The sequence below is a fragment of the Pantherophis guttatus genome, chromosome 2 (genome assembly GCF_059756535.1).
Source record: "Pantherophis guttatus breed Tessera chromosome 2, ASM5975653v1, whole genome shotgun sequence".
NCBI lineage: Eukaryota > Metazoa > Chordata > Lepidosauria > Squamata > Colubridae > Pantherophis > Pantherophis guttatus.
This window is the reverse complement of record NC_142064.1, coordinates 146691838-146704955: the sequence shown is the minus strand read 5'-3', so window position 1 is coordinate 146704955 and position 13118 is coordinate 146691838. Positions and strand designations below refer to the sequence as shown.

General features: G+C 43.8%; 1 protein-coding gene across 6 annotated transcripts in view; it reads right to left on the bottom strand.

The window, feature by feature from the left end:
* The window catches only part of DGKA (diacylglycerol kinase alpha), a 92446-nt gene that overhangs the window by 17246 nt on the left and 62082 nt on the right, over window positions 1-13118 (bottom strand). For all 6 annotated transcript variants that reach the window (XM_087888769.1, XM_034412586.3, XM_060688822.2 and 3 more), the window contains exons 9-13: window positions 12152-12269; window positions 9391-9479; window positions 7591-7710; window positions 5269-5367; window positions 3292-3375 (exon numbers count right to left, since the gene is read on the bottom strand). In XM_087888769.1, the coding sequence (XP_087744895.1) occupies window positions 3292-3375; window positions 5269-5367; window positions 7591-7710; window positions 9391-9479; window positions 12152-12269 (510 nt within the window). The remainder of the gene's footprint in view (window positions 1-3291; window positions 3376-5268; window positions 5368-7590; window positions 7711-9390; window positions 9480-12151; window positions 12270-13118) is intronic.

Below are 13118 nucleotides of genomic sequence, written 5' to 3'. Positions count from 1 at the left end.
AATGGACAAATCTGATTGCCCTGCACTGTGACCACAGGATGCAGATTGGGATACAGCACAGCACATACAGAGATAGAAAAAACAGAGGTAAATTGGGCTGGGTAGTCAGAAACGACATCAGTCTGATCATGCAGCTACATGGATTTACTGTAAGCTTTATTTCCAGAGGGGTCTCTGGGTACCAAGCTGCACATAGCAATTCTCCTTATTGCTATGAACATTGTCAATCAGCTTTAAACATAAATACGTGTGTCTCCTTCAATGGCTAAAGTAAAATCAATTGTGCAAGTATCTAGGAACATTAATCCCTAGATGCACCTACCAGAAATAGCCTTGTGTTTGCAATTTCTGATCCGATAAACCTTTCACTGCAGTGAGCAGCAGCTGGCTCTAGCTGAGTGGCGACTTTGCTGCTTCTGAACCATGACAGAGTATTTCTCAGAAGAGGTCTGGAATGTTCTAAAATAGGTTTCTTTTCCAAATGGAAAGGCAGGAGAGAGCAGGGATTGACAGGCAGCTGGATGGGATGGAGGGACTTCCGTTCATCCTTCCCTCTGACCCTTTTTTTGTAGATGTGTTGCTGAATCACAACTCCCAGCATTCTTCATTATCGGCCAAGGTGGTTAGGAGTGCTGGAAGTGGCAGTTGAGCAATATCAGGACCTGCACAATTTGTCACATTTGAATTTGATGAATTGAATATCCCTCTTTCATCCTCTCCTCCGATTCCAAGGCTGAAGAACCTGACAGACCCCCTGTCCTGTAGCTGAGATATAACAAGCAGTCAGTCATCTGTGTAATTCTCGACTTATGACCAAAATTGAGACCAGTAAAGTCGCTATTAAGTGAATGGTGCCCAATTTTACAAGCTTTTTTTTTTTTTTTGCCATAGTTAAGTCAGCCATTATAGTTAAGTGAATTCAACTTTCTCCATTGACTTTGCTTGTCAGAAATCAGCTGGGAAGGTTGCATATAGCCACCGCAAGACCCCAAGATACTGCAACCATCATACATACAATGCTGGTTGCCAAGCGTCCAAATTTTGACCGTGTGACCGTGGGTGTGCTGAGATAGTTTTAAATGCAAGGACCGCATTTAAGTCACTGTTTTCGGTGCTGTTGTAACTTTGAAAAGTCACTAAATAAATGGTTGTAAGTTGAGGAATTGTAGCAATTTGTCCCAAAGGTGTTTTTTCAAGAGGCAACTGGACTTTCTAGTTTTTCTTTGAAGACGTTTCGCTTCTCATCCAAGAAGCTTCTTCAGTTCTGACTGGATGGTGGGGACTGGAAGGATTTATAGTCCTTGCAGACAGCTGGCCATTTGTATCCTTTTAGTGGGTTGTTAAAGTCACCCAGAGGTTTATCTGTGTCATCAGGGTCACCTGAGTCGTGCAAATTGGTGTGGAGCCTTCTTGGAACTGTTGAAAGGAATTGTGTTGTAGACTGGAAAAAGATGATGTCGTATCCAACTCCCTTTGTTGAGAGAGGGCTGTTCAATTTTGACATAGATGGCCTCTTTAATCTCTCTTTCAAACCAGCAATCCTCTGTCCAAAATATGGACTTTGTTGTCTTCAAAAGAGTGGCCTGTGCCTTTCAAATGCAGATGGACTGCTGAATCTAGTCCTGATGTGTTTGTTCTCCAATGTTGTGCCATGCATTTATGAAGTGGTTGTTTTGTTTCCCCAATGTACAGATCTGCACATGGCTCACTGCATTGTATTGCATATACCACATTGCTCAGCTTCTGACTGAGTGTTTTATCCTTGGAGCGGACAAGCTTCTGCCTTAGTGTATTCTTGGGTTTGAAGTGTGCACATATGTTATGTTGGTTGAAACAACCACTTCATAAACGCATGGCACAACATAGGAGAACAAACACATGAGGACTAGATTCAGCAATCCATCTGCATTTAAAAGACACAGGCTAATCTTTTGAAGACAACAAAGCCCATATTTTGGACAGAGAGGATTGCTGGTTTGAAAGAAGAGTTAAAAAGGCCATCTATATCAAAACTGAATAGCCCTCTCTCAACAGAGAGGGAGGGATATGACATCATCTATCTCCAATCTGCAACACAGTCCTTTCAACAGTTCCAAGAAGGCTCCACACCAATTTGCACGACTCAGGTGACCCTGATGACACAGATAAACCTCTGGGTGACCTTAATGACCCACTAAAAGGATGCAAATGACCAGCTGTCTGCAAGGACTATAAATCCTTCCATTCCCCACCATCCAGTCAGAGCTGAAGAAGCTTCTTGGATGAGATGTGAAATGTCTTCAAAGAAAAACCAGAAAGTCCAGTTGCCTCTTGAAAAAACACCTTTGGGACAACCATTCCCTGGATGACTGAGAATCTCCAGACATTTATGTAGCAATTTAGATTCAGCACAGATGACTGTTGTTCAGAGGCACCCACAGGATCTGATGCTTTCAGCACTGTGAAACAGCTCTGCCCATGTTGTCTGCATGTGATGTCACAACACATGTACAAAAGAATTGGGCTTGCAATGTGGCATATAACCCTGCTTTTATCATTTGCCTCCCAGTTCCCCTTTATGGGCACCCATACTGCCAATTCAGAAGGTGCCAAGCCTTCAAGTATGCTAAGGGAGAGACACACAATGGAAATTGACACATCTCCTAGAGAGGAAAGGGCATTAGTTTTTCCACTTAGGCATGGCCTTGAACCCCAGGTCACTAAAAGCATCCCCCAGCCTCTCTCTTCACATTGGAAACCACGCCCTGTTCCTCTGACCCTTGGCAGATCACATGACTTAGACTACGGCCTCCACAAGAACTGTTCTTCTTGGCCAGGAGTCTCCAAATTTGGCGTCTTTAAGATTTGTGGACTTCAACTCCTATAACTCCCATGCTGGCTGGGTAATTCTGGGAGTTGAAGTCCATAAGTGGCCAAGTTTAGAGATCCTGTTCTTGGCAATTGAAGCCCCAGCTATGAGTTACAGGCAAAAGGTATTTTCCCTGCAGGTCTTTCTCTGGCTAAATTCACAGACTGCAGCACCTCCATTTATTTATGACCAAATTAAACATAACAACATCGTTGGAAATGTGCTGATTGCTTCTGCTTGTTGCCACTCACCCTAGTTTCTAACAGGTACAGGTACTAATAACAATCATTTCAGCATAAAAGTACTTTAAAAAAAATACACACAGCAGAACTGGAAGCATTCTCACCTCAACCCTAGACAGCAGGGAGTGCTCAGAGAGCTAAGTGCTCTAGTGAGGGATCATGTGCTGGCAACCAGCTCTGTCCACTTTACCCCAGACTCACCCTCAAGGCCTGTCCCTCGGGAGTAGTGAATGGCTGAGCTGGTTCATCTGAAGGGGTCCCATTTTTTTGGCTGTTCTGCCGCTCCTGTGACACACGGGAGAAAGACGAGCAGGAGATGGGACAAGTCAGAAAATTCAGAGCTGGGAGAGAATTTTTGGGGTAGGAACAGCACAGGCATGGCCTATATAAAAAACACATCCTCTCTTGATGTCCCAAAGGTGCTTTTGGACTTTCTTGGTTTTTTTTGGAGATGTTTTGCTTCTCATCCAAGAAGCTTCTTCAAAGTATCTTTGGGACAACCATGGCCTTGATGGTTAGGTGCTCGCAGGTCTCCAGAACAAAGATAGGCCAGTTCCTTCCTCTCTTCTTCCTTTAAGCAGACTGTATCTTTTGATTTGGAGGAATTTTGTTTCCCAACAAGACGATGGCTCAAAACCTTCTTGAAGTCTTTGCTCTTTGTTTTGAAATGGCTAAAAGGAGCAGCCTGGGGTTTGCCCTTCACTGATGCAAAGTCAGCTCAGCTCATCTCGTCAATGGCCTGTTCTGAAAATGGGGGTGGGGGGCACTCCACGATTGGCAATTCCACACCCCCCCCAACAAGCATTTTATATCACTTTTCAAAATGGAAAAGGGTTTAGGATTAGGGTTCTCTTCTACAGCAGATTCTTTGGAGGAATATCGGAAGGTGCTTTATTCCGAGTCAAAGTATGGCTCAGACTACGGCAGGGGTGCTGGCTGGGGAATTCTGGGAGTTGAAGTCCACAGGTCTTAAAGTTTCCAAGGTTGTACACCCCTTGTCTATAGCAATGTTGTAGACCTTCTTAAAGAATGCTAGGAAGTAAACAGGGAGTTTTCTGAATGCCTGTCGTGTGTTCTATCGCTGAGCTATGGCCCCTCCCTCTGATTCTCCTCTTGTAGATTCAACTGCACCGTAAGTGGCATCTGATGAAGGCGGTTTGAATCTCAAAGAAACATACATTCTTCGCAAGGGCAACACGTACAGGAGGATGCACCACCACCCAAAGGAATGAAACTAAAACAGTTTAAAAATAGCTTTGGGCCATTCCACCCAAAAGAGGAAATAGACCAAAATATCTCTTGCAGTGCATCAACATGATAAATGACTCACTGCAAGCCCTGTTTTTCTTTTCCTTTTTCGTTTTTTTTTTCCTTTTCCATCAGCTGCTTTATGTACCCTTTTGAAGAACAATTTTGGAGAACTCGGAAGCTTGCATTCCAAGTTTTCCTGGCATTTGGGCTGATCCTGATAAAGACACTGCCCAACTAAGGATTTTTCTTTCCTCCCAAGAACTGGCAATGCTTGCTTGCCTTTTTTATAAATATATGCGTGGTAAGGGTGTGCTTTAAATATCTCTGCTACAGTCCAAGCACATGCAAAATAGCATGAGAAGATCTGTAACCTAAATAAGCATGCTTGTCCATTTTCCCCCTCTCTTCTCTGTGCTGGTTGAGAAACATCCTCCATCCTTTTATCAGTCATGCTGTTGAGTGACAGATGTTATAGTGTAACATCTCTGTACAATCCCTTGTAGGGATAATTGATCTACTGTATATGAGAGTTTCCCAATCTTGGCTACTTTCAGATGTGTGACTGGTTAGGGAATTCTGGGAATTGAAGTCCACACATCTGAAAATGACTCAGATTGGCAAACACTGATCTCAATAAAGGAGAATGTTTGTAATTCAGGTTTGAAATGAGGGGTCTTTGGTGCTCTCTGAGTATCGTGTTTTCCTGCCAAAGCTTCATTATTCAGACTAGGTAACATCATCAGTACTGATGATGTTACCTAGTTTGGGTAATGAAATGTCTACAAGAAAACAACTAAGCGCAGAGAGCACCCAGGGCCCTTCACACACTGATTTACATGTAATATAAACGCTTAAAACTCTGCCTTTAAGTTTCTACAACAGGATTGCCAATTATAATAAATGTCTCAAAAGGCTCCTTGCTCTCACCAGTACAACAGGGTAGATTGCTGAAGGCGGCAGGATATGGTCTCTAAGATTCCCGCAGTCACAGGTGGAAGTCATGAGAGGTAGGCACTCATCATGAATCTAGAAGATCAAGATACAAAGCAAGTGTTTCTCAATGCCATGCTGAAGGCACTGAAAAAGGGCAGAGACACCCCCCAAATCCCAGGTTCCATTTGACTTCCTTCTCCCAGGGAACATCAGTTTGGGTTCAAACTTATAATTTTGCCTTCTATATCACAAAGCAAGAGAAAAAAAAAACCCACTACTTTGAGTTGATTAAAAAAAATGATGTGTATAAAAAACTAAATTCTAATTTTGGAAGAAATGATAGCAAGCTCTTTGAAGATGCCTAGATGTACACCACATGCACCATATATGAAAACTAGGTATGCTGATATGAAAACAAATTCGATGCTTATGCAAAAATGATGTCTTTTAAAGGGAACTTGTTAAACAATGGCCTCATTTATGCCTCTGCTCTTCTAACTCAATATCTAACTATATCCATGAAAGAGTCAGTATTCAAAACAATGTAAATATATATCCTGAGAAATAAACTGGAAAATCCCAACGATCTCCAAAATACATTTGTGTACATTTGTATTTAGAGACAATATCTCTAAAAATGGGGAAACATAGTTTCAGATTGCATGAAAGTTATCTAGATGTGGCAAAATTTCCATTGGGTCACCACAAATTTTGGACAGTTAAACCAGTGGTGAAATCCTCTGCAGATTGCCACCGGTTCGCTGCCGGCGCATGCGCGGTGCACACCAAATGCATGCTGAGCACACACACATGCACAGTACACGCCGAACACACGCTGCACACGCATGCATGCACAGTTCATGCCGAATGCATACTGCACGCGCATGCACAGTGCTCACCAATGCATGCTGTGCACGCGCATGCGTAGTGTGAGCCAAACACGTACTTTGCATGGAAAAAGGAGGCTTAACAAGGTAAGTAGAACAGCGGGAGGGGGGAACAGCTGTGCCGCGTGATTTAGATTCGCTAGAAAGCAGGATTTCCTGCTTTCTAGCGAATATAAATCACGCGGCACAGCTGGTCATCGGAAATACCGGTTCGGACAAACTGCTAGCTTTTTTTCACTACCGGTTCGCCCAAACCGGTGCGAACTGGTAGCATTTCACCCCGAGTTAATCTATGAATAGGCAAAGAGTAGATGTGGTTTCTGCTCTTTTGAAACCCTCATTTAAATCCTCCTTTCCAATAGTATTTCTCTAAATTTTCCTGCAGGGCAAATGAATTTTTCTTGCATATGAACTACTATGTTTTCCCGAAAATAAGACCCGGTCTTATATTTTTTTTGCCACCAAAAAAGGCACCAGGTCTTATTTTCGGGGGTGTCTTCCACTGACTCACCTCATGGTGGTGGCACTGACAACCCCACCCAGCAAGAACCTACTGCCAGCCCACTTCTACCATGGCCGGTTGTCGCCACTTGTGCACGTTGCCCCTAGCCTCCGTTTTGCTGTCAGAGGCCTTCAGTAATGGCTTCTGCAGCCAAGAAACGGGCTCCGGATTGACGCACAGTGCCCATCGGCCTCGTTTCACTATCAGGGGCCTTCCAGAAAGGCCTCTGCAGCTGAGAAATGAGGTCCGCATTGATGCGTGCATTGCCCCCAATCTCCATTTTGTCATCAGAGGCCCTTTGGGATAGGCCTCTGCAGCCAATAAAACAGCTCCAGATTGATCCGGAGCTCTGTTATCAGCTGCAGAGGTCTTTCTTGAAGGGCCTCTGATGGCGAAACAGAGATTGGGGGCAATGCACGCATCAATGCGGAACTCATTTCTCAGCTGTAGAGGCCTTTCCGGAAGGCCCGATAGTGAAACGAGGCCAGGGGGCACCACATGCCTCAATCTGGAACCCATTTCTCAGCTGCAGAGGCCTTTCCTGAAGGCAGGGAGTGACGCGTGTAAGTGGTGGCAAGCGGCCGCAGAAGTGGGCCAGCAAGGCAAGGCAGGTGTCGGGGTGTGCAAGGCCTGGTAAGTAGGGCAGTTCCACCCCCTCATCCCCACCCTACCTTAATTTTTACCTGTGCGCCTTGCCCCGTCCATGCACCCCGGAGTGCATGGGGCCTTAACTAGGGCTTATTTGGGGGGTATGGCTTATATTGGGTGTACATATAAAAATCAAGCTAGGGCTTACTTTCGGGGTGAGTCATATTTTCAGGGAAACACAGGACCTACAGAATAAGAGCCATCTAATGAAAAGCCCCTCCTGATTTCTGATGCCAGAATCCCCTTTTAAATCAAAACATGGAGTCACGAGTAGCTTGCCTTTTGATGGCACCAGACACAGTGCATGCCTGTGAGACTCTGGAAACTCTTGATCTTCTTTTGACACTTGTCACACTTATTGCCATCACAGCCTCCTCTTACCCAAACGTGTGCTTGCACCTACAGGAGGGAAGTGAGGAATAATGAAATCTGGGGAGAGAGAGAGAGAGAGAGCAACAGAACTCAGCCCCCTCAAGCTACAAATTTCTACCTTCCTGACACTCTTCAAAAGGAAGGTCTAAAAAACTGAAACGGGGACAAGGGAACGGATGCGAACTAGAACTCCTGGGATCTTCCTGATATTCTCATTCACATTCTCTTTTTGACATTGTCATTTTCATTCATAGGCAACTTAGTTAAGAGTAAGAATACTGTAAATTCTCCAAAGCACCAATTGAAGTTTTGATCACTCACTAAAGTCTTCAGGATTAGACAACAGCATGGGTGGGCAACTGGCAGCCTCACATGGTTCCTCTGGCCTCTTTATTTGCTACTGAGAGTTTATTGCTATAGGTAGTCCTTGACTTATGACAGGTTGTTTTATGACAGTTCGAAGAAGCAACAGCCATAAAATGTGTGCTTTGCAGCCTGTAAAGAACCCCCAGCTGTTGTAAATGGTTGCCCTGCCCTTCTCCATGGTCATGTGATCACATGTCGAGCAGGTCAGATTTATTGCGGCATTGTGCAGTCACACGACCACAATTCACACTAGATTTTGCCAGTTTCTGCCATTTTTTGCAGGTTTCCAGCAAAAACATTTATTTAAATGAATGGGTGTGCTTAATGACCGCAGTGTTTGCTTAATGACTACCAAGAAAAAGGTTGGAAAATTACTTCCCATCACATGGGTGCCTCGACTTATGATTATAATGACTTACAACTGGATTTCTGGTCCCAATTACGGTCATAAATTGAGAATTACCTATAATTTGAAAAATAGCAAAAATACATAAAGGTTTCTTATCTGTTACCATGCCACACTTCTGGAAATACCTTGGAGTTACCCTATAGTAAGACGGACGGCTAATAAATTTGATAGATAGATAGATAGATAGATAGATAGATAGATAGATAGACAGACAGACAGACAGACAGACAGACAGACAGACAAAATACCTAATTAGCCACTACCAGAAACATTATATCTTTTATTTACTTTTAAATGAAATATTAATTTAGGCAAGTTTGTCTTTTTCAAAACATTGCCCTTTTGGTTGCCATCTACTTTTTTCCTGTCTCCTGGAGGAATGAATGTATTTCCCAGCTTGTGTTGCATGCTGAGAGACATTATGTCTCTCAGCATGCAACACAAACTGGAAAATACATTCATTCCTCCAAAAGACTTCTAGATGCGGTTATGACACTAAAGCCAGGGAAGGGCAATCAGTCAAAATAAAAAGGAACAAAAAAAGAAAGGCTATTTTGATTTCACATACTGAGGGCTAGAAATAGGGGTCCCACCCTAGACTTCTTAGAAGAATGAAGGGACGGGTTGGGAAGATGAAGGAGCCAATAGAAATGGAGAAAGCAGAAATCCTGGATAAGGAAGGCAGAAATAGAGAAGTCTGGCTGATGGATGCAGAACAGTGGTAGTATTCAGCCAGTTCTATCCAGTTTGAGCGAACCGGTAGCGGCGGCTGCGGGAGGCTCCACCCACCCACCCGGACATTATCATGTCCTGTTTCTGACGCTCTGCGCATGTTCGGAAAGCCCTGTGCGTGCGCTCACATTTGCGAACCAGTAGCGAAGGTGAGCGAATACCACCCCTGGTACAGAATCCGTCCTTGCTGGGTTACTCACGTTGGTGTCACGGCGGTTCTTAGCATAGGTGCTGATACAGCTGAGAGGAGCCTTCCGAGCACAGCGCTCATGCACGATGTACTTACAGACTGTGGGCGAAAAGGAGGATGGATTCAATGAGATGCTACGGTAGTAGAAACTAAAGAATCCCTGGTATCCCCCAAGCAGCATATAGCTTCTCTACCTAAAATCTGATCCTATGAGCTTAGTGTAACCTCTCCTTTCCTCCCCTCTCTCCCAATAGCTTCCTCACCCTTATTATTTTGTTGAAACACGTTTTTTTCCCAAGCATCTATGTTTTTTTTCAAACATAGAGATTCATACGAAACAGCTGAACTGCTCCATTGCTATCCTGGATAAAGGATCCCATGAGCTAGCAACAGATAAGCATGGAAGGCCAGGTGAAATGACCAGCAGCCTTTAAAAAAAAAAATCCAGCTAGGCAAAAAATCAAATTGGAAAAAATCTGTGGGGAGAGATCCGTTCAGGATCGGCATCATCACAGGCAAAATTGGAGGAGGTTGAGGCATCCTGAATCTGTTTCTGTCAGGTTTATCTCCAGACAAGACTTTAAAGAACCAGAGGAGGAATTTCTCAAGAATTCTTGCTTTTCCCAGGACCATTTTGGAAGTTTGCCCAGAAAAGAAGGTTAACCAGCTATGAAATCTCTCTTCTATGTTCACATGACTTGGCTGACCACAAAAGATTAGCTTTTGTAGGATAAAAACAAGCCTCTCCGACCCCACTGCCGATTTAAATATTTGCATGACACACTAACCTGTTTAACAATCCAGTTTAGTGCGTGATGAGAACACAGTTAAAAAGAAACTCTTGGAAAAGAGAAGACGAGAATTCAGCATAGTTTTCTCTTTTGGTTTAAGGTCAGCATTGGTTCTTAGACCTTCTGCTAAGCAGATTGTGGTTGAAAGATTTCCACCTTTTCTAAATAACCAAGCTGCAATTGTTTTGAATTTGGAATGCTAAGGAGGATTTCTGAGATGGCATTTTTCTTTCTCTCACTGAATATTTTATAAACATCCAGAGAAAAAATTGCCAGATTGTTCAGAGGCAGAAAAAGCTACTTTTAAACTTCTAGATGGCCAAATCATACAAATACTCCAAGTTCTCAGGAAGAAATAGCCCTGAACAAACAGCCCTGCACTTGCTGTGAGTACAGAACGCACACATGTACACATATGTGCAATGCATCTAAAAATATTTTTTAAACAGATGCTTATTTAACAAGGGAGGAAAAATCCTCAAACGTATCCAAATGGAATTCATAACAGAATTCTTTTGCATCTGTTTTAAACTAAGAATATACAAAGATAAATCCTTCTTCTGCATAAATTAAGTTACTGCCATTATGCATGCTATGCTGCATGCACTTAATGACTGCTTCATAAATATTTTTGTCAACATAATTAGTGATGGGCAATGTTAATGTGTTCCAGCAGGTGGCAGCATGGGGCTGACCTTGCCTAGCTCAGAAACCAGCCAAATTGAGAAGACTGGATTAAAATTTAAATAGGAGCCCATCACAGAATAACCAGGATTGGAAGATAGATTAGGAAATGAAAAAAAAAAAAATCCCCCAAACTGACAATAGCAAATAGCTTTTTTGTTGCTATTGAGAGAACTGCAGGGTTCAGTCCACACAATCACTGGAAATTGAACTTGACTTTACCACTAATTTTTACCACATCTCACCATCCAAAACTTATGCAGTCTTGTGAACCAGGTTTCATAGGAAGTTTCTGCTTTCTTTTACAGTGTGGTTAAGGCACCAAGCTAGAAACCAGGTTTGTGAGTTTTAGTCCCACTTTAGGCATGAAAGCCAGTTGGGTGATTTTGGGCCACTTGCTCTCAGCGTAATGCACCTCACAGGGTTTTTGTGGTGTGGAAAACAGGAGGAGGAAGGAGTACAGGTAGTCAGCAACTTACAACAGTTCATTTAGTGACCATTCAAAGTTACAACGTCACTAAAAACGCGACTTACAACTGTTTTTCACAGTTACAACATTTGCAGCATCCCCATGGTCATGTGATCAAAATTCGGATGCTTGGCAACTGGCTCATATTTATGACCGTTGCTGTGTCCTCAGATCATGTTGCAACCAACTGACAAGCAAAGTCAATGGGGAAGCCAGATTCAATTAACATCCGTGTTACTAACTTATCAACTGCAGCGATTCACTTAACAACTGAGGCAAGAAAAGTCGTAAAATGGGGCAAAACTCAACTCAACAAATGTCTCTCTTAACAACAGAAATGTTGGGCTCAATTGCGGTCGTAAGTCGAGGACTACCTGTATGAGGGATGTTTGCTGCCTTTAAATTATCAAAATAATAAAGGTAGGCCTTATAAATAAAGAGCCACAGGACGACAGTAATTCTCAAGGAGGATCAAACTTTATGACATAACAGCTACCTTGCCCACTGGAGATTCCAGTTTTTTCTAGGTGTCTTTAGATAGGGCTGGGAAAGCTACTGAGGCCAATTCAGTCAGAGCCATTGACAGCCAGGGCTGACAAATCTAGGTGAGATGGATCAATGAAGTGACCTGGAACATTGCAGCTTCTCATTTGATCTATGAGGATGTCTGCTAAAGCAGCAGCTGGAGGAAACATTCTCCTTCTGCTTCCACCATCAAATCAGTCCCAGCTCCCTTGAAGGGCTGGAAGCCTGAGCCCCCAGGAAGAAAAGGAGGAAGGCTATCTCCCCTCTTCCCACACAACCCCAGGACAGAGCAACACACTCACAAGTACAGCGCAGCCCCTGCTTGCGTAGCCCCAAGAGCAGCGTCTCACACACGTTGCAGTAAACAGGGCGGTTAAAATGCTTCAGGCGCCACAGGTGCTGCCCATCGTCTTTCATCGTCTGAAGCAATGGAGAAAGTTGGCAATTAAGGAAGAGGCTTAGGAGGGTGACTGGTTTGGGAGCCAAAGGGAAGGGGAGGCATCGAGGCTCCCTGAGTGGGAACAGAAGATAGAGGTAGAGACAGGATTTGAGTTAAAAGTTGTTTTTCCTGAGCACAAAAGTAATATTGCTTTTGGAACATGCATGGAATGGCTTGCACCTAAATGCCCATTCTGGTGTAGTAGTTAAGGCACCGAGTTGGAGACTGGAAGTTCTAGTTCTGCCCTGAGGTGCAAAGCAAGCTGGGTGACCTTGGGCCAGTCATTTTCTCTCAGCCCTAGGAAGCAAGCAATGGCAAACCACTTCTGAAAAATGCTGCCAAGAAAACTGCAGGGCCTGGCCCAGGCAGCCTCCAAGGATCAAGACACAATTGAATGGGTGGGTGGGTGGGGGGGGGGTGAATGCCCATTGTATTCAAGCAATTAGATTGCTGTGGAGAAACTTTCAACCAAGCTCACTCTGCGACCACACAGCTGTGCTGTCAGGGAAAATTAGGACCCTTTTTAATCTTGCACCTCCCATGGAACACACCTGCTCAGACCACTTTTTCCTGCTGTTCTTGTCCTGCCTTCTACTTGCTCCTAGCCCAAGAGTGAGGTGGCCTTAAATCCCCCTTAGCTGTTTGACTAACGTTTCCCCTTTAAGCCAACCCACAGCCAAAGCTGTAAAATCGGTTTGTTTCACCATTCATTACCTCGGAGGTGAAATCTAGCGCTCAGCTGCAGGTTTTATGGCCATTTTAGGATGATGCTGTCCTTCCCCTTCAGTCCCCAGCCAGCCTCACATGCATTTATTCTGCTGCAGTCCCCA